At 41.5% G+C, this 23,151-nt stretch overlaps 1 protein-coding gene across 1 annotated transcript; it reads right to left on the reverse strand.

Moving 5' to 3' along the window:
* Nucleotides 1–4,663: 4,663 nt before the first annotated feature.
* drd1a (dopamine receptor D1a) lies at nt 4,664–5,773 on the reverse strand (the record flags this gene model as incomplete). The annotated part of the gene is made up of 1 exon (XM_080746268.1): nt 4,664–5,773. One exon carries the CDS (start codon nt 5,771–5,773, stop codon nt 4,664–4,666), a length of 1,110 nt encoding a protein of 369 aa, XP_080602394.1.
* Between the last annotated feature and the right edge of the window lie 17,378 nt (nt 5,774–23,151).

Consider the following 23,151-nt stretch of genomic DNA (forward strand, 5'->3'; position numbering starts at 1 on the left):
TACAAAAGATATACATCTACTAGTCCTGTGCCTGGGGGGTGCACATTACAGTATATGAGGGATTGAATGCAGGAGTCTCAGAAGTATACCTAATGTTGGAGATCCCAGACGTATCAGTGATGTCAATCATATTCAAATCTGGGCATTGTTTCAGCACGCGGATGTTACCATGGCGGCGATGCATGCGCAGTACAGGTGGCGGTATCAGTGATTTCAATAAATGTGGGCACTGTTTCGCCCATTTATGCCCATATATGGTGTTCCGTGTCCTATGCCCATGTATGGTGTTCCGTGTTCAGGCCAGCCTTGAGCCTGGTGTGTGCACAGTATAAGAGGGATTGAATGTAGGAGTAGGAGTAATGTTTGAGTGCCGTTTGGGCAGATCTTTATGCCCATATATAGTGTTCCATGTTGGAGTGCCCGTTCGGCAGATCTTTATGCCAATACATGGATGGAATAATAGTTAGATACCATGGCGGTGCCACTGTTTAGTATCAGTGATGTCAGCATGCTCATCTCCAAATTTGGGCATTGTTTCATCATGCGGCTGTTACTCATCTCCAAATTTGGGCATTGTTTCAGCATAATATAGTATAATAATGATATACGTATATTAGTAAGACGCCTCAGGGCGACATGCGACCTCGACCTAAAGGGTCCTCGCACACACACACACACACACACACACACACACACACACACACACACACACACACACACACACACACACACACACACACAGTCACCTCAGCCATCACTCTGAATGATGTTGGTGTTAATGGATTGCTTTTCTCTTGCTATCCTGCTGCGCACTTGACAAGGTTAGAGGAGTCAAAGACAGTCCTATTCGCCACTTTATTTATAGAGCACATTTCAAACAACAGTGTTGAACCAAAATACTCAAATAAGACTAAAAACAGATTAAAACAATAATCACACCCAGGGGGAAGTGAGCGGTGCCTTTTATGAGTTAAGTTTCATTAAGCGTCCCGTGAAGTTTGGCCAATGAGCCAAGTGTGGGACACACATGTGTGGGACACGCGCGCGCGCACACACACACACACACACACACACACACACACACACACACACACACACACACACACACACACACACACACACACACACTCTCACACACACATATATACACTGTACAGTACATGCATACAAAGCCAGATGTACTGTCGGAGCTGTTAGCAACGCTCAAAAAGGTTAAATATACATGAATATATGAATATACATGAAAGATTGCCAAGCTGTGTCAAATTTAGAAATGGATCCCCGAAGGGAATACCTAATTCTCTCCAACTTAATGAACTGCATAACCTCTCTAACCCAATGTGAATAAGTGGGATGAAGCAGATCTTTCCATTTAAAAAGTATCAGCCTTCTGGCCAGCAATGTACAGACGGCCAAGACATTGCCCTTGACATTACTTAGTGACACCTCTGGTGGCACAGTGCCAAATATTGCAATATATAAAACACACTTGCCTCTGCCTTTCTAAAATTGGAATATTGTCATGAATCCCACCGAATCTTACAGAGCATTCCATCACATTATGATTCTGTTGACATTCCATTCTTGGAGTTCCCCAAAAGAGGAATTTGTTGTCTCCCTGGGACCCAAACTTACAAAAACACATTGAGAATCAACCTCTCTCAAATATAGGGCATCACAACGAGTTTACGAGAAATGTGAGGGGCCAAAAATGTAAAAGAATTTCGCCTAAAATGAGAAGAAAGGTATAGAATTTGCCTATTTTTTGGGAAATAAGTGCGCACAAAGTACTGACATAGTAATTTAAAAAATAATTAATATGTTTGGTATAGTTGTATATCGCGATTCTACAAGATGCGGTAGTTCTCAAACTTTCAAGATTTTTCAAAAATGTTAAAAAATAGCAGACAGAGCTTGTATCTGCTATATTTTAAAAGCCAACACTAAATGCTAGACATGGATGCTTTCCTGGGTTATGTTGGTTCACCATTTGGGAACCACTGCTGATCTACATGTCTCACTTAAGCCCGATTCATACTTTGTCGCATGCACACACAAAGCTTCTAAGCTTTGTTGTTCTGATATTATGGTATTAGATATTAATTTCCATGTGGATTTGAGGGCTTGAGTCTGCAAGCCGTTTTAAAATGAACCTTTATGAACTACTAAAGGGAATTAAATAAAGTGTGAAACACAGCAGGTCTCTTTTAATACACTTAGAAAACAGACCTTTTAATCAAATTTATGTTCATTATGAATGCAAAATATTGAGATTGTTTCCATCTCGCTCCCTCTCCACACACACACACACACACACACACACACACACACACACACACACACACACACACACACAGACGTTGTCCTTTCCTTTTAAGTCTTAAGTTTTCTTTAGCCATGGGGACTGTCCTTGCATCTAACCTTAAGCACAGAATGAGGAAAAAACATGAACAATGAACAAACACCCATTTATTTCAACAGGACTGAAGCAGACATAGCAACAATATATCATTTGGTGGGCCTGTATACCGGTACATACATATGAATGTATCCATTTGTCAAACTTGACATTCACTGCAATATTAGAGGACATTTTATTATGTATCAAGTCTATTTCCTTGGTATCAAGTTAGCATTTGAGATAACAACATGAACCTTTGCATCCCTTTTCTGGGCATGTCATAATAAGCATACATTCTGCCAAAATAGGTGATTTACTCGTTCACAATTTGTTACACAAAAGATTTCTGTTGAAGAGATCTGATGTAGAGGGGAAAAAGGAGGTGACCAAGTATGGCCCCCTGGGTGAACTCAGTCTACAAAGTATATAGGGTTTAAGTGGTTAAATAAATATCAGATTTGGAAGTTAATTAATTTAAGCGATCATATGTGTGCATACATTATAATATCAAATGTATAATTCCCGTAAAAGATTTACTGTCCAATAGCAACTACAATGTCTCTGTCAGGCCTTAATGTGTCTGTCTGAAAACCAAGGAGACATTTTTCTGCAGTGTAAGCTCAGATATGATTCATATTATTCATGTACTTTACTGTATAAAGGGATATTTCTCAAGAAATGTATTCACCATGTACATTTCGCTCAAAGAATCTGGATTGGGCAACATCTGGATTGAATGTTGCAAAAATAACACATGAAATGTTCACATTTTCATGATGTTCACACATTCCTTCCAGAACCCTTTTGAATTGACATTAAAAGTCTCGGACAGATTTAAGATTAAGATAATCCATTCAGTTTTCATGGCAGCAACAGCAGGTGGTATGAAACACGGGAGAAGTACAGGTACAAACCAAACCAATCAAGAACCAAACCAAAATAAATAGGAATAAAACTTCAAACAAAAAAGATAAAAATAAAATGAGGTCCCTCGATATCTGCACTGGATCTCTGAAGGAATGAATGATTGAATGTGTAGTTCATCAATAAATATACATGTACAGTGAATTATGAATGAATGTACATCTATCACTATATCACCAGTGAGTTTACGTATGAATATAACGTTATTTACAGTCAACATGAGTATGCACACATTACCCCAATTAGGACAGGAACCCCTTTTGGGGTTTTTACCTTTCAAGGATGCTATGAAGATCTTGCAGATTGGCTATTTTCACTACTTCTTAAATATTTGTTTTATAATTTATGACATTTCTTAGATTTTTCTTTTATTTATTAATGAAATTACTTAGAAAAATCATTGCATTTTTCTTTTATTCATGAAAATCTTAGATTTTAAGGGAAACATTTTGAAATAATTAAAAAGAAAATGTAGGAAAGGGACCCATAAGAATGTGTCCGTGACCAACAAATGGGTCCCGACCCAGTGTTTGGGAACCAGTGATGTACAGTTTATTATAGCAGTGTTTCTCAAATGGGGGTTCTAACCGTTAATTGTTGTTAACTAGGTTAATATAAAATATGTCAAATGTCTATTGCCATTCTAGCTTTGATTTTAAACCATGTTTTGGATTTACTACTGCATGTTTATTTTCAGAGAAATATACTGGTATATTGTAATCCTGTAATCTTTGCAGAGCATGTGATCACTGTACATAACATGACAACTCATGTTGCGTGAGCATGTTGTTCGCTACAGGTACTTTCATAGGGGTGGGTGTACAGTGTATGTGTGTGTGAGATGGTATTGCAGAGAACCGTGTCTTACTATTGGGTTGTGCTGCCTGGCCCTGGTGACAGGATTGTCTCTCTCTCTCCTGGGGGCACGTAACCACTGCTGCTCTTCTAGCGCCCTGGCATGACAGGGGAGACATGTCTAAAACCCCAAATCCTCTCTTCCTGTCCACCTCCACCTCCTTCTCCTCGCCTAACCTCTCCTCCACCCTCCTCTCCTTTTCTTTTCCACTCCTCCACTCTCTCCTCTTCCTCGGAGTGTCTCCCAGCGGTATCCATTAAAGTGACCCAACGCGGGAATAACACACACGCACACTGTGACAATCAGCACACATACAGGCAGGCCCGCTGGCCGTGCATTGGCTGTGCAGACATTGTTACGCCGTGGTTGGTGGCCACTGCATCCTGCGAGAACACTGCAGTGTTTTCATTAGACGTAAATGAGCCACGACGGGAGTGATGGACTCAGCACTAAGGATGAGTCAGTGCTGCGAGAGCCACTCGTCACTTTTTGTTCAGGGTAACCTTCTCAATGCCGTGGCCTCCTGGATGCAGTCTGTGGCAACCCAGCAGGATGGAGAAGGCCTTGCGGAAATCCTCGTTGAAGGCGTAGATGATAGGGTTCAGGGAGGAATTGGCCCAGCCGAACCACATGAACACGTCGAAGATGGTGGGGCTGATGCAGGGGAGCGCTTCCCCTCCACTCGCCCGCTCACAGAAGGGCACCATGCAGTTGAGGATGAAGAACGGAAGCCAGCAGCAAACGAACACCCCCATGATCACTGACAACGTCTTCAGGACCTTGGTCTCTCTCTTGAAGGTCATCTTAAAAGAGCTCTCAGACTCTGCCGAGCTGTACTCGTCGTCCAAGCTGTCGTGTCTGTTCTTGGCGTTCTCGGCCGCCCGCTCCAGGGCAGAGATCCTCCTGATCTGCCAGTGCGCAATGCGATAGATCTGGGTGTAGGTGGCCACCATGATGGCCACGGGGATGTAGAAACTTATAAGGGAGGTGGAGATGGCGTAGGTCCGGTTCAGACTCGAGTCACAGTTCTCTGCAGCTGTGCTGTTGGATCCAAGGGAGCCAGAAGAGCCTGTGAACGAGCCGGACGTTTCAGTCTGGGCCTTGTGCCAGTTGAGCTGAACGGGGATAAAGGAGATTAGGACAGACAGGGTCCAGGCAATGCTGATCATCAAATAGGCAACTCTAGGAGTCATCTTTCTCTGATAGCGAAACGGGCTGGAGATGGCCCAGTAACGATCCACACTTATCACACACAGGTTCAAAATGGACGCTGTGGAACACATGATGTCAAAGGCCACCCACGTGTCACAGAACGAGCCAAAGGGCCAAAACCCGACGATCTCCGTCACCGCCTTCCATGGCATCACCAAGATGGCCACCAGGAGGTCAGACACGGCCAGCGAGATCACAAAGAAGTTGGTGACTTTGGAGCGCAGGTGTCGGAACTTGGTGACAGCAGCACAGACGAGAGTGTTCCCCAGCAACGTGGTGAGAATGAGCAACGAGAGGAAGCAGCCGGTCAGGACTCGGCTAGATGGCGCCTCCTCCAACAAGCCACTGTCAAGGACGGTGGTGAAGTTAATCTGATCCATCGGTCAGATCGCTCAAGTCATACCGGCAGGCAAGAATATTTGCCACATCGAAGCCATATAGAATTATGTCGAATTATTCCTTTGACAATTCATAACAGCAGTTGGAATTGTGTGCATGTGTGAGCCTGAGTCGTTTGGGCCAGGGTATTTCTTCCCTTGACATGGTAAATCAGACTTGACATCCTTTGAGCTGCAGTGATAGTGGTCCTTACTCCCTCTAGGAAATGATGACTGCTGCTACTTTTACCATGGGTCCCCTTTTGTTTTTTCAGCAATCCCAAATTCGTCAGCAGCACTATAGGGATGGAAAAAAGAAATACATTGTTTTAATTTGACTGTGTTTTAGATCTAGCCTATACATGTTTTTTTTCTCATGACAAATAGCCTAACTGTTCCATTATTGTGTTATTCCTGATTCACAACCACTGGTTTGTGAAATCATAAATACATTATTTTTCTTGCATTGTGCCTCATACCATACCACCTGATTTCAAAAACAATTTCTATAAAGCTCTATAGAAAGAAGTCATGCAGTTTCCCTGGTTTATAGTCTATATAGGTGCGCCAAAAGTAACATATTGCACAGCCTTATGGACTGCATGCATTTTAAAGATGTAAATAATTAAACGTTGCAGCTTCCACCAACATATTTGCAGCTTGTGTTTTACTATTTATAGTTCACAATATAGGTCTACTCACTTCGTCCAGCTCAGACAGTCAATCAAAGGTATGATAGGTATCCTGGTTTTGGATTAACGCCCCATAACTTAAGTGGGGCTAGTCCATCCACCCATGTGATGTAGGCTACCCACAGTCTCTCCGTCCATCACCTAAAAAATAAATAAATCCTTTGTAGCCTAAATTCTTTCTGCGGGCAAGGCAGCACAGAACGTCGCTAATTAAAAAATACACAGCATAGACAATGTTTCGTTAACGTTAATAGTTTTCATTTCTGCAAAGCTGCCGCTTGATTGCGCGTCCGTTCTCCAAACCGCCGAGTCCTGTTTCACACTCACTCGCAGCCCGAGCTGTGCCGCCTCTGACGTCGTTGTCCCGTTGAAGAGCCAGCAGTGAAGTGTGGGTCACTGATGATATATGATATGACGGTGTGTCCACTGTCCACTCCACAGTGTCCACGCGCGTTTCTCCTGTTCAACTTGACATTACACCTGGCTGCGGTTGGTATAGGCTGCTACGTACAGCTGGTCAAATGGGAATATGAGCATCATCATTAATTTCTCACACAGCACATAAAAGAAAAAAATACAGCTTCTACAAGTTATTGCGCATTATTCGTCCTACGACGAAGTAGGCTATAAAACAGGGTTTCAGTTAATTAGACTGGAGCTTGAATTCAAAAATAGGCACTTTCTTACACACAATTAAAATATATTTATATATAGGCCTATACATATTTAATAGGCTAAACCTATTATGTCATAAGGCACTGACAAAACGCATAGTAGGCCTAGGCCACCTGAGTGTATTTAATAGGATACACAAAAAGAGACAGAAGGTGACAGCAATTGGATTGCTTGCTTCCTATGGAATTAACAGCTACTGTATATGGTGGTATGGGGCAGTGGGTTACTGAGGCCACCTAATGGAGGAAGTCATCAGTTGCTTACAGGGATAAAATGAGGTGCAGAAGCATAAGCCTCACAGTAATTATTGTTATGAATGAGATAGAGATTCTGTACGGAGGTCATATACATTTATACCTGAGAGAATAAATCAGGAAGTATTCATCATATGTTCTGGTCAGTTTCACATAGATTAATGTCATCTACTGTCAGATGACCTCATCTGTCAGTGCTCATCTGTAAATGGGCTACAACTTCACCAGTAATTACAAGCTCAATATCTGCAATTTCAGAAGAGGAGTAAGCTTAAACTGACAAAACACTGAAAGTAATTTAAGTTGTGTATGTACAGTAAGCCTACTTTAGGCCTATATTGTGCTATACCTGCAAACCTGCAATGCTCATCTGATTTGAGAATCCTTAGAAAGCCCCTGGCAATATTCGCCATCATATCCCAAGTTGCTGTAAGATGTATTCACAGTAAAATCCTGTGACCCAGTTTGTTTGAGCAGAGGGACACTGGTGGTGGTGGGGCACAACCAGAGACGAATGCAAGTTGAATTCGTTTTGACAGAGGGAAGAATAAACAGCTTCACTGTTTCCCCCTGACAGACACCAAAGTCACTGAACATTGGGTCAACCTCTGCACTAAAGCTTTGCCCTCTCTCTAAAATAATATCCATGGTGAGATTATGGCCAGAAGTGGGATTAGTATAGTGTGTGTGTGTGTGTGTGTGTGTGTGTGTGTGTGTGTGTGTGTGTGTGTGTGTGTGTGTGTGTGTGTGTGTGTGTGTGTGTGTGTGTGTGTGTGTGTGTGTGTGTGTGTGTGTGTGTGTGTGTGTGTGATTTTAAAATGGGCCAAAGATTACATTTGAGGAAGGGTCACTCACCACCCACTCACTCACTCACAGGACTCACTCACAGGTCAGAAACCGTCTCAGAATACCTGTTTCATAATCCAAGGAGCAGTTCCGGGCAAAGGCCCACACGGCATCATGGGGGATATCACCCATATCCTTCACCTCCAATACCAGATGCCCTGCCTATAACTCCCCACGGTGCCCTACTAACCAGCAGAGCATCATTCATTCCTATGCCAGGTGTTCTACTAATAATGTCCATCCTTCATTCCAGTGCCAGGAGGTGCTCTACTAAACAGCACATTCCGCAAGCCATCCGCCTAGTGAACAGTGGTCTGGAGTGTGGCACATGAAATACTTAAATGCCTATTGGCCTAGTGGACTATTTCCTATTTTTTTTTTTGAGCGGTGCATGCCACTCTAACATTTGACCGTTTGTGTGTATATCAGTACGAGGTGTATGTCTGTATCAGTAATAATGAGGTTTATGTCTGAGCACGGCAACAGCTGCAGCCACCGAGCGGTGCTGTTGAGCAGCCTTGAAATGTACACAGGCAGGCATGCACGCACGCGCACACGCACACACACACACACACACACGCACACACGCACGTACGCACACACACACACACACACACACACACACACACACACACACACACACACACACACACACACACACACAATTAATGGACAGTACTGCTCAGTTCACACTGGTGTGGTTTTTATAATGCCCAACTTTGCTTGTAACTGTCTGTCTGAGCTGTATGTCTTTAGTCTGTATTATGTGTGCCCCAAATCAAATTGCCTTTGTTCATTACAGTAATACATTAGTATTGGATTAAATCAAACAATACTTATCAGTAACAAGAAATACTGTTCCTACGAAACAGTGTGGGCTCGCTTGTACTATATTCTGCAGCGTGCTAACTGTCATGTGAAGCTCAACCAATACTCCAGCTAACACCACTCCCCGATTTTCCTACAAAGGCAGGGCTAAGGGCCCTGCCTTTGTACTGTCTGCGACGGAACTCGCTATATAAATAATGAAGATAACATACTGGTCTCGCCTTTTAGGCGAGCCCACAACTAGAAAGATAAAATTCTGGGAAATTGCAAGTGTGGTTGCAATGACGCAAGTCACGAGGAATCTTGTGGGTCTTGGACTAATGTAAAAGTACCAATGCCACAAAATACTCTGCAAGTAAAAGTCCTGCATTCAAAATCTCACTTAAGTCAAAGTACAAAGCATCAGAACCACCTGAGAAACCATCAGCTGTGTGAAACTGATAAGTGAATTCCTCCCGCAGGATTAACAGGTCTCCCCTTTCCCCCTTGAGTAAACGTACTTAGTTATTTCACATCACGGCTCATTACGTAACCTAGCTTCCCCCTGCAACATGTGACTAAATCGCTGAGTGGGGCTTGCTGCCAGGGCATTAAAGGCATGCCCAGCAGCCGGGCATGGAGTCAAGAGTTCAGGGGTCACACTGGGTGAAGCTGTGATGCACAGGTACTGTAAGCTCACTTCAGAGAACTTCTCTCCAGCTGCCTGCTGACCAAAAGGATAAGGCTCTGCAATGAAGGCTGGTTTTCTATGTTCAAAGGAGCAGCTGTCACCTCTCTCACCACCTCCGACAACTCTGTCTGGTATCCACAAAATAAAGGCTAATCGAGTAGCCTAGTCTCGCCGGTCATCATGATTTAGAATATAACATAGACATACCAAAACAATTATTCCAAGAAGTTCTTGAAGAAACTTGATTACAGCTTGGTTTCTGAGCTGAATACTGTTTTGGAGCACACATCCACTGATTGAGTGAGAAAATATATAGATACCATATATACTTGTATACAAAGATACATAACATATATCCAGCATATAGGTATACATTCATGTGTCTTGTTCTGCATTTCATCTCATAAAGTAAAAACGTGGAAACAGGGTCTCTGTTAGGCATCACAAGTGCCGGAACAGAACTTTTAATTTTGGCATCAGCATCTTAACCATCGGAGAAACCATCAGCTGGGTGAAGCTGATAACTGAATTCCTCCTACATAACATACATCCAGCATACATCCAGTCTTGTCTCGTTTCATCTCATAATATAACGTAAGCATTGCAAGTGCCGGAAAAGAACCTTTAATTTTGGCCTCCCTACTTAAAATGTTTTGTTGCCCCCATGTCCTGGGACAATGTTCTGCATGGAAACAGTCAAATCGGTAACAATAACCACTGAACAGAACACAAAAAAATGTAACTAGAAATTCTGTAATTAATGACAATTTGCCAAAATTAAACAAAGCAGACCTAGCCTACCACATACTATAAATGTAAAACAAACAAATACTAATGCAAGACTGTTGGCTCAGATACACGTCTTTATTTCTACCTCAGGCTAACGTGTTTCAGCAGAGGCCTTATAAGAGCATAGTGTCTTGAAGGCTCCTGCCGCAACACGTTAGCCTGAGGCAGCAATAACAAATGACAATACATTTGAGCTAGCACTGTTGTATCTTTTTGTTTTTATGTTGTTGCTTTTTGTTGTATTGACTATACAGAGGCTGGCCATGGCTTATTTAGTGGGTAGAGAGTACCCAGAAGGTCGCCGGTTTACATCCTGGCCCGGGAAGTGTGTCAAAGTGTCCCAGAGCAAGACACTTAGCAAGATATATAACCCCTAACTGCTCCTCCCAAGCGCTCATCATAACCAACTGAGCAGCCCTCAGCTGGGTGAAGGTAAAAACTGAATTTCTGCTGCAAATCATATTTTAAAGGAAGAAGCTGAGCACTCATGTCCAAGGAGGCGTTCAGAGGAAGCGCGCCTCTTCCACATCCAGAAATTACAGCATAAATATCTTGTGTGTGGTGAGAAGAATTGGAGCATGCAGCATGTGTACCTCAGGGCTACTTACACATTTTCTCATTCATTGCATTTGGGAATTTGATGTACTGTGTTTCTTCATAGCGTGATTACCAGAAGTTTTTCTGCAAAAAAAAAGGGGGGGGAAAAAGACAGAAAGAAGACTGCACACTTAGAGTTGAGTTTACTGGCTACAGTTTGCACATCAGCCACAGAATTGTGGTTGGTTGACAGCAAGGCTGATGGTGTGAGATTCAGGAGATTCAAAGTGTTGTCAGGTTCATATAAGAACATGCAGATGTTCTGATGTTTTGAAAGAGTTTGGGCATTTGGCATCCCGATCATCTCTCTCCTTATACAGTTCTTTGACAAATGCTTCAGGTTCTTGGCAAATGTGCTGCTGCTGCACTATGGTGTAGAACAAAGTAGAACAAATAAGAAAGCTTGTCCGAATCTCTGTCTGTAACGCCTGACTCTGTGGTTCCCCTGACACATCACTGTGACATCACAGGTGATATCACTGGTGATATCACAGGTGACATCCCTAACAGAATCCCTTTTATGCCAGCAAGACCCGGGTGACGGGTCACAGTACCCCTAAAATCCTGTGGGTAAAAATGTACAAGAAATGTATGAACTCCTACATTTAATTTCCACAGATCCCCATTTATAATGATTCTGTCCTGAAGTTCAACTTCAGGACAGGACTGTGCTATGGACCGTTCTTTGGACTTTGGTATAAATTGAATTAAATGGTGATAATTTTACATGAGAAAATGATGCATAGTGATGATGTTATTTAAACGTGTTGCAACACATTAGCTTTTAGAGAGTGTTTTTTGTTGTTGTCAAGTTTGATTTCTTACTTTTGATATTCTCCAGGTGATGAGTGATCTCCTTTCCTGGCAGTCCGGGCCTTCTCTTCATCAGCCTTCCTGCCACCCAGGCTTGTGGTGATGTAACATTAAAACTACAATTACTACTTTGTACGTCACGTGTGAAGTGAAGGTGATTACAGTCTGAACATCCTTTTTATGGCCTAAACAAGAGGAAGTCTACACACCTACTACAGTATGTTGAAATTGAATTGAATCAATCTGTCAACCATCGTGCCACAAACACGACTGTATTCAGTTATCTCATACACCATGGCCCATCAGTTAAGTTGACAGCTGTTATTCAGTTACCCAGTAAAATCAAATCTCAAAAGACTTAATTTAACACTCAACACTGTCAAGAGTTACAGTATTTTAGCTATCTACAATCTACACTTTTAAATTCTGTAAGACAGGGGTGTCCAAACCTTTTTCAAAGGGCGCCACATTAGAAAATATTAACACCCCCAAGGTATACACTATACAGTATATCTCCTGACATAATTTACTTTTCGTTGGACCATAACAAAGAAAGTCACATAATAAGCATAGCATTTAAACAATACTAAGCTGGGCCGCCCGTCTAGTCGGCGACCTGGCCAACTCGGAACAATGTAAATAGGGAATGAATGCCCCGCCCTTTAATGCAAACCCCATTATACCTGTTTTCATAGGACCCGTTTTGACCATCTGTCTGCCTGTGTCCATTTATGCCCATATATGGAGATATCTGTATCTGTCTGTCTGTCTGTCGGCGTCCATTTTATGTCCATATATGGAGATCACTGCAGTTATAGTTCTGGGTCCATTTTATGCCCATATATGGAGATATCTGTCTATTTGCGTCCATTTTATGCCCATATATGGAGTATCTGTCTGTGCCTCCAACTGTGTTGCAGACACAGTGCCGGTTCCCCCTTTAATGCAAACCTCATTATACCTGTTGTCATAGGACCCGTTTTGAACATCTGTTTGCCTGTGTCCATTTATGCCCATATATGGAGATATCTGTATCTGTCTGTCTGCGTCCATTTTATGCCCATATATGGAGATCTTTGACCATCTGTTTGCCTCTGTCCATTTATGTCCATATATGGAGATATCTGTATCTGTCTGTCTGCGATCCATTTTATGCCCATATATGGGGGCATTCGCGCGTGCCCGTGGGACGAACGGTTCTCGAGATACGCGGATTACATACATACATACACACTCACAGAGATTTTTTGTTGACTCATGTGGCGTACGTGATGTCAGAGCCTTTTATGAAGTGATGTCACAATGAGTCAGAGCTTTCGCCGATTTCCTCCGGAACAGCCTGATGTCAACAATCAACCCCGCATAAGGAGATTCCGAACGTTTCGCGCCGGTTCGGGAAAACCGCGCGTCGGGTCGGGTCGAGACCCGGCACTGCACTCCGTGCCGCGGCGGGGAACGCGCGTGCCGAATCTGAAGCCGGTGGGACAAACGGTTCTCGAGATACGCGGATTACAGACAGACACACAGACAGACAGACAGACAGACACGCAGAGACTTCTCGCATTTATAGATAGATTATATAACTATCATCTATCTATCTATCTATCTATCTATCTATCTATCTATCTATCTATCTATATATATATATATATATATATATATATATATATATAATTTTTTTAAGATCGGTTTTTGGGGCTTTTTTGCCTTTATTTGATAGGGAGAGATGGGGAGTGACATGCGCCAAAGGTCGTCCGGATCTGGAATCAAACCGGCGACGCCGTCAGGCATCAATGCATTTGTGGCAATGCCTATGTGGTATATGCGCCTGGACCAGTAGGCCAGTGAGTGCCCGAACATCATCAATATTTAATATCAATGGTCTTTTGTCAGTTGTGTGCTCTGAAAAAACGAAACATATTTATTTAGGAACTTTTCGCATATTCCGCAACTTTCCGCAATTTCACAGCATAAAATCCACATAAAATCCTGCACATTTCATCGCAAAATCAATGATTCTTTACCGCATAATCAATTATTTTAGTCCACATAATCAAGGATTTTGCCCACGTTTTTCTGGAGGGTCTATTAAGTACAATAATAGTATTAGATCACTCTGAGGAAGGTGATGTCGTAAGAGCACATGACTGAACATGAACTTTCTGCTGACACTTTTCACACGTTGATAACCCTCTCTTCATAGAACTGGCTTCGATGCGATTTCTGATAATACAGGGCAGCAGGGTCATACCACTTCCTGTGCCGTTCATCTGACTGTGCAAATATGCCCCCCCCCCCCCCCCCCCCCCCCCCCCTCAGGAGAAAAGGAGATACCGGTACTTTGAAAAGAGTGTGATGGGTGTTGAAGAAAGACTACTTTTCAGGATTAAAATGAAGTGCATCTTCAAGCTCGAAACATGATGCTATCGTAGATCCGCTATACTTTTGATACTTTTGTGTGACGCTGTAGTGTGATCATCAAGAAGGGCATCATATCACATGTGCACTAAAATATATGTCTATTCATATACATAATATGTCTAGAGGGTATATATGCACATGACGTGACATCATCATCCTACCCGGAAGTTATGCGGGAATGCCCACTGAGTGGCAAAACACTACTTTCTGGCCTTGACAGCCCTTACATCTAAACAAATCTGACTGCATTAAACGACGTTAAACAATGTTAAACTCACTTTGCCACTCGATCTGCCACTCGATTTGCCATTCTTTATGCATGCGCATACCCTCTATATAAATTAATGTGTTCTTATGTGCACTATACTGTATACAGTATCTGTCTTAATCTGTAGAATATAGCGCTCAACACTGTCAGAGTTAATTTAATACTAGAATTGAGTTAACACTCCAGCTTCTGATGTGTTGTGAGATATGTGATAGAAAAACAGAAAGGAAATTGTAACTATTATTAGAGCTATCTGAGAATGGTGGTGTATATCAGCAGATCTGAGTAGTTTGTTCGGCAGACATTTTTTTTCTAATCCTCGGTTGATCTTAAGAACTGGCTTTCATGTGGCTCTACAATCTCACTCTTATCATGAAATTGTGTCAGGTCTGTTGAACTTTTCTTCTGATGTGGATTGACTGTCACCCACAAAACACAACACTGCAAGTGATTCCAAATCTCCTTTCTACTCTGTACATATGTGTGTGTGTGTGTGTGTGTGTGTGTGTGTGTGTGTGTGTGTGTGTGTGTGTGTGTGTGTGTGTGTGTGTGTGTGTGTGTGTGTGTGTGTCTGCGTGCGCGTGCGCGCGCGCGCGCACATGCATGTGTCAGCTATAGTAAAGGTATATTTGTGCCAGTGCCAAGTCACAAGTGTTTGCATACTTACAATTGTGTGTGCAGGCACTCCCCAGATGTAGATCTCTCTTACACAGTTACACATGCACAGTTCCCACATAATACATACTGTATGCACATGTATACACATGCAGTCACTTTCCCAATATCGAAAGCAACTTTGTTGCTAGTCACCCAAGCCCTATTTTATATCGTACAATGGTGTCATGGAGCGAAAATATAGTACCAAAGTCTGACTCATTTAACATAACGTGGTAGCCCAAAAAACGACCAAAATAGTGAAACCACCAAAATAGGCAGTGTGTTTCTTCAGGTAATCACCACTGCATTCGAGTGGCTGATGACTGCCAGTATAAAGGGAAATTAAGGGTAAAAAAATGATATATTATTCAATGCAAACACAGAGCAAGGACCTCCAACGGAAACAAGACCACAAGGGCATTTTGGGGGTGTTCCTTTTAGGCACGGTGTTTGACAGATTTTTTTTTTATTTTTTTTTGACCGTGCTTGTACTGTTCTTCATTTTTGTCTAATAAAATATTCAACTAATCAATCAAAGTTACATACTACGCCTAAACCTAAACCTATAATAGTCTATACCTGTAATACTAGTATCTGTCGGGTGAAAACCTCATATGTCCAACATTTTTTCTATTTTTTTTTTTTCAGGATTCAAATCCAAAAACAGTTAAAGTAACATCTTCGTTTCTAGCTTGCGGATGTGGTACTTTTGATTATTTTGTGTGATGCTGTTGGACGAAGTATAGGCCGTTAATTTACAAAAACAAAAACAAACTGGAATATGGAGATAAGAGGTTTCTGCCCGACAGAAATGTTTTTTCTGTTCTGGGTCAGTTTCTCAATGGTTAAATTTGAACTGGTGTTGTGTGTTTCCAGCATCAGCTCTGAATGGGCATCGGAATTTCAAGATGAGTGGTACACTAACTTGAAAATAAATGCATTGTAATTATATATGTGTATATTTCACACTGAATTCAAACACTTTTTTTAAGTGATGCAATTGAGTACTGTGTATTTCTTTGTGTCATTTAAAAACCAAACCATGACTGTTGATGGTACGCTTGCAAAAAACACTCAAGTATAAGTATGAACAAATATTGTTTTATTTGAGGGCGACAGCTAAGGGTTTCTGCAGAGAAATACATTTGATATCACTGATATTACTCTCTCGACTGTAATTCAACAGTCATAAATAAATTAAATAATTAAATAGATATCCAGCTGAAATAAATAAATAAATAAATAGATAAAACAATAAACAAATTCCCTGAATCCTAATCAAGTTAGGAAATATATAGGCCTAGACACCTACATAAGATACTTATATCCAGTATAGAAATACATTCATGTGTCTTGTCCTCCATTTCATCTCATTAAGTAAAAACATGGAAACGGGGTCTCCATTAGGGATCACAGGTGCCTGGACAGAACTTCTCTTTGTGTCCTCCCTGCTCCGTCCTTAAAAGTCTTGTTAACCCTTATGTCCCTGGACAATGCTCTGCGTGGACACAGGACACAGTGTTCAAATGAGTAACAACAACCACAGAACACTACAAATAGATGAAAACTATAAAGCTACTTAACTAGAGAATGTGTCATAAATGAGGAATTATACAATGCACACATAAATATTGTCTTGTATGTGTAAGTGGTGGAAAGTAGGTACAGTAGTGGCCAGAGCTACTTACGCAGTTTTGCCAAATCTCCTGAAGGAAACGGATGTAGTCCTCTATTGCAGACGTAAATGACATTAATCCACTTGATTTGCAGTCATTCTTCTCCTAAAAAAGAAAGAAAAAGGTTAACTTCAGAGTTCAGTCTTGTGGCTACAGTTTGCACGTCAGCCTCAAAGTTGTGTTGACATCCAAGCTTGTGGTGTGAGATTCAAGAGATTCAAAGAGGTGTCAGAACAGCAGTCGAAAATGCATCACTAACCGGGTGATGTTCAGAGAGAGTTTTTACTCCACTCTCCAGGTTCTGTAGAATGGTACTGCCCTCTAGAAGTCCTCCCTTCTTATTCAGTTCATCAGTGAAATGCTCCAGGTGCTCCTTCGCAAAGGTACCGATGCAGTGACACTATAGGAAAAATGACAGGGCCTGGTCAGGTATAGTACTGCAGTTTTGTCGAGTAGAACAAATAAAATGTGTCTTGGTTGAACAGAAGAACATAAAATGCCTGCATTGACCATTCTGAGTGTTCGATAAGCAACTCATAGATTACTACTCATAGATTACTTACTGCTTTTTCTCTCCATTTTCTATCCATTGATGGCCCTGTAAAGTTCTTTGCCTGTAGAAATAGAGACGATTTATTTTATTCTTATTAATCCACTAGATAGTTATGTCAAGATTATAATGAGCACATTCACATGTACAGGATGCAGATGAAAGTTTACACTAACACTGATTATCTTCAATGCAAGACCCGGTCATAGTGCAACTGTACAGAGTAGGGCTGTCAATAATCGTGAAAGGCTACAGAGTAAAATACTGAGTATTAGTTTAGCTCTGAGACCCCAGTATGAATATGTTTTGGCTTAAATTGAATAGAATTGTAATTCAAAATACCCCCGCCATGGGGGACCCCCTAGAAACCTCCGAATGACCCTTGGGTGTCATCTGAGCCCCACTTTGAACATCTCTGTAATGCATTACAAAAAGATCATACAAATATTATCCACAATACTACTTACAGGTCCAAACTTGTATTCCGCCTTCATTTTTTCTAGAAGGTATTTGATCTCTCTAATGTTGGTTCTGTCACCCAGTGCCTTGGCATCAGCCTTGCAGAGATGCAGCAGGACAACTACCATCACCATGTACTTCATATTCAAATACTTTTTCTTCTCTCTCTTCTTCTCTTTCTGTTTGCTTTTGCAGTCTCAGGTGTGTGAAGTGATGGTGAATGCAATCTGAAACTGCCTTTTTATGGCCCAAAGAAGAGGAAGCTGTGGTGTCATCACACACGCCTACAGTATGTGGAAATACTAATGAAGGTCTGATTTTAATTGGAATCTTAATCACATCTGGATTGCCCAGTGGTTATGTGTCACTGACCAATATCCACGAAAGTGCACAACTTTGTACAATGTAGGCCTACGTCAATTATTATTTTTAATTCATCATTACGTATGCTGTTTTGTGATTAGTCAATGAGGACACTTTTTTCACTGTTCAGCTGAAACATGCTGGGCACCTCCTGGTGTTAAATGACATATGTTGCATTTACATAGTGCTTTACAATGTGCATTACATTTACACACTGTGCATTACATGATGGAAGAAACAGTACAAGACAACAACTTGCTCATCAAGAGCACCTTGCTCAAGGGGCATCTTGCTCAAGGACTCTTCAACACAAAGCCAGGGAGAGGCGGGCATCAAATCAGGAACCTTCATTTGTTCTTGTATTCTTGTATTTGTATGGGGCGGCATAGCTCAGGGGTAGAGAAACCGTCATTAGAGCACGAAGGGTTCCCAGTTTGAATCCGGGCTCCCCCTGAGTTAATGTCGAAGAGTCCTTGGGCAAGACTCTGAACTCCTAATTGCTCCCGGTGAGCAGGTTGGTGCCTTGCATGGTTTCCTCCACCACCGGTGTATGAATGTGTGCGTGAATGGGTGAATGTAATGCACAATCTCTGTAAAGCGCTTTGGATAAAAGCGCTATATAAATGCACCATTTACCATTATTTGTTTTACTGAGGATAAGGTTAGAAATCTTTTTAGGGTAAGGCATAGTTTACCCGAGGCTAGAATTAGGAATAGGGTTAGGGTTAGGTTTTGGCACTGTTTTACTGAGGTTAAGGTTAGGTATAAGGTTAGGTTTAGCAGTTTAGACATAGTTTACCGATGTTACTTTTAGGAATACCAGGCAGCTGTTCTGCCGGTTCCAAGCCTGAGGCGACTGTTTTTTGGGGCGAGTGTTCTGGTATTCATCTGGTCTACCTGCTGAGCCACTACAAACCATCACCTTCTAGGTCATACATGGGCAAATGGCGGCCTGGGGTCCACATGCGGCACTCACCTTCATTTAATGCGGCCCGCAGGTTAATATTGGAAATCTGATATATTATTGATTTCAGCTGTTACAATCCCAAATATGCAAACATTACAAACAGTGCTATACTGTTCTGTATGCTTGCTACTGTGAGTTGATCAAATACACTAAACTACCCGCTTTAATTACTTCGGTCTATATTAGTAGCTTAAAATTGTTACTTTTCAGGATTCCAGTTTAAAAATAGCAAAAATAGCCGATCTACAAGCTCAGCTATTCTTGCTACTTTTGTGTGACATGGAATAACGAAGTAGGGCATTAATTACGAAAAGCTATATACAATGTGACCCTCGATCATCTGGAGTGAGTGTGTAAATATAGTGGCCCTCTCCATCATCAAAGTTGCCCACCCCTGTTGGTGAACATTGTGAGCTCTTATTCCATGCGTTGTTGTTTGATAAATGAGTTACTGAATTACCACATCACAGTTGTATGTCTCTGCCAACCATTTGTCATGGTCTGTCTCTTTCTGTCTCTCTGTTTCACTTTCTACTTCTCTCTGTCTCTTGAATTTGAATGGAATCCAATTCATTTGCTGGTGCCTATAGTTTGACGTATGTTGGAGTGGTTGGATCATTGAAGGAAAACTACAAGAAAACTCACCTTTTCCTATTATTATGAATCAGTGTGTTAATGAAATAGTGTGTTAATGAAATTAATGAAAGGGGGGGGGGGGGGGGCATTTGCCTCAACTCTTAGTACTCGTCAGGGACCAGGGTGGGGGGGGGGGGGGGGGTCCCCAGTTAAAATATGATTATTTTGGTCCAGTTAAAATATGATTATTTTGGTCACAGCCTGAAAAGGTTGAGGACCACTGCTATAGAGTGAGTTTCGTTCTGATCAGCTGACTGCAGAGCACCTTGTTTTGGGGGGATAATGTTCCAGCGGCGTAATGATAATGGACACAATAAATAGTACCATGTGACAGAGGGGTCAAAGTTGAACAGAACTCGCGATATATGGTAGAAATAGGTCAACAATAGCCTACAAATTACACTAGTTTTGTGGATTCATCTATTTTCAATGAGTGACTTTGGCAATCAATTAATACATTTGCAACCACTATATTTAATAGCAATATTTGCTATAGCTTTATTTATTTATTTATTTTACTACATTTTTATTCCACGGTTTTTGTAACCCATTTTTTCACCCAGTGCCAAAAGCTGTAATACTGGGCTCTGCTCTCCCTCTGCCACACCTTTTTCAGCTTTATTTCCTACAGCTTTATGTAAAACAATTAGGGCTGGGATGCAATTAAAATTTGTAATCTCATTAATTACAGGCTCTGTGATTAACACCCATTCCCTGCGAACTTAAAATATGGATGTGCGCTAAAACTGCCGGGAAATAGCTATATTTTATTAACATGATAGGGTATTTCATTGTTTTCAAAGCTATGATGATAAACCACCACCAAAAAGACCACTAGAGCACGCCATCGTAACACTAAAACTTTCAGAAAAATCCATGTTTGAAGGATGGATAGGTGACGTGGCTCCATTGATTCACAATGGGATACACGGCTATAATCAACGGCGCGCCATATGTGCTCATTACTGTTCAATTCGTGCTTGATCGTCTAAAACCACCATCGGTCTGGGCAACGGATCGTATACAGACGCCACGCACAAAATTTCCGAATCAAAATCCGACCTAGTGAAGGTGCGTAATGGACGATGGTTTGTATTGAGCTAAACGGCTAGCAGACGCTATTGTAAACAGACGAGGCCTGGTTTAGCGGTGACGTCATCAGCGTATCCTTTTTTTCACGGTCTCTCGGTATAACCAGCTGAAGGTAAGGGAACCCATTTGCTCCGTCAAAATACCCAAAAATTGTATATAAATGTCGATTAATGTCGCTCAGAAGAACCGCCGCTAATGAGAATGTCGTTTTAAAAGTCGACCCGCAGGCAAGAAGTTAATTAATCGCAATTAATCACATTTTAATCGCACATCGATATTTGACCTGTGAAGCATTTTTTTTCAAGTAAAACAAATTTTGTTGTACGAGTGAATCAACAAGTGAGTTTTTTTAATCTAAATTTCGCATCCACTGGGCCAAGCAAAGCGCTCTCATCGGCTACTTCTCCCTTTGCGTTTGTTGTCTCTTCTTGGTTGGTGCATCGCTATGATCAGTACGCCCGAAACTGAAGGTTATGTGGTGCAAAAACTAAGTGCGATTAAAATGTGTTATTTGTTTTAATCACGTTAATTTTCTGTAATTAATTAATCGCAATTAATCAGTTAAAGTCCCAGCCTTAAAAAAATATATATACAGTATATAATAAATACACTTTAATGTAAACATCACCAGGGTTGCAAGTGGATTCTCACAACCTTGATGAAGGTGCAATTAGAGAACATTTATGGTAAAACTGTACATCATCATACATGTTAACATTTTATGTCCATTAAATCCTCTTCTTTTTTTTCGTTTTTTTTTATCCCTTTCAAGATTCAAGTTTTTTATTGTGTTATACAAGGAAAAGGAAAAGAAAAAACAGAATAGGAACAATAATAAATAGTTACAAATAATAGCAAATGATATTGGGCCCTGGTGGGCTGATGAGGCATGAAGCATGTTAAAAGAGAGTAAGAGTGTTAACAGTAAGATCTTTAATGAGCACTTTTGACTGAGCATTGTGGTGTGGTGAACAGCTTGACGACCCTGAGTGACTTGAATAATTTACACCACATTCAATGAAAAGTTTATGTAGAATTATTTTTATGTGTATCTTCCTGCCTCCAAAATGTATGATAAATAATCTGCTGATTGAATTTGCTGATTGAATTTCCAAAGTACAAAAAGTTAAATTTAGTTTGGCTCTGGATGTGTTTGCGGCAGTCATCATGTTGACTGATACCATCAAAGGAAACAGATGAGCACTATTACGCAGGTGTAAAAAGTTAGAGAAGTAGAGGGAAAGATCACATATGAATGTCCATGACCGCAGATTATTTTTATTGAAGGACAACACGACTGGAAGATAAAACCGCTTCCCAAGTCCATGGCATGGTGTAGTTCTGGCACAGATGCACAGAGCATTGCTGACTATATTCACATCATTCTCTCCTTGTGTGGGATTGTGGTTCACATGGGGGAAATTGCATATGTGTGTGTGTGGGTGTGGGGTTGGGGCAGAAGAGCTCATGGATATTTGTGTGTGTGTGCGTGCGTGCATGCGTGCGTGCGTGTGCGTGCGTGTGACGTGTGTGAGTGCGTGCGTGCGTGCGTGCGTGTGTGTTCTATTTATAACTGCAGGGTTTTGCTGGTTTTCTGCATGCATGTTTGAGTGGTAGAGGATGGTGAGAGATGTTCTATTTTCACTATTTGTCATACATGTACAGAGCAGAGAGTTATGATCCAGATAAATCAAAATGGGCAAGCATTTCAGATTTGATCTGCTCAGTGCTGACAAGACTTAGAATGTTGTTTGCGAACTTGTTTCACTCCATTGAGAACTCCCTTCCAGTCAAGAAAAAGAAGAAAAAAATGAAACACCAGTCTACAGCCCCAGAATCCCAAATTAAGACACAAAACGTTGGTCTGTAGACCTACAATATTTAAATGCGACTGTACAGTAGGTCGCAAGTTTAGTATGTGAACGGTCACAGCTTGTCCGTATGTATCTCTGTCTATAACGCCTGACACTGTGGTTCTATGGGTTTGTCGCTCTGACATCATGCTCTGATGTCACTGTGATGTCAGGGGAACCACTCTTAACAGAATGGGTTTGCCGTTCTGACATCACGCTCTGGCTTCACTGTGATGCCACACTAACAGAATCCCTTTTATGCCCATATATGGAGT

Source organism: Nannobrachium achirus (assembly GCF_963921795.1).
Source record: "Nannobrachium achirus genome assembly, chromosome: 17".
Lineage (NCBI taxonomy): Eukaryota > Metazoa > Chordata > Actinopteri > Myctophiformes > Myctophidae > Nannobrachium > Nannobrachium achirus.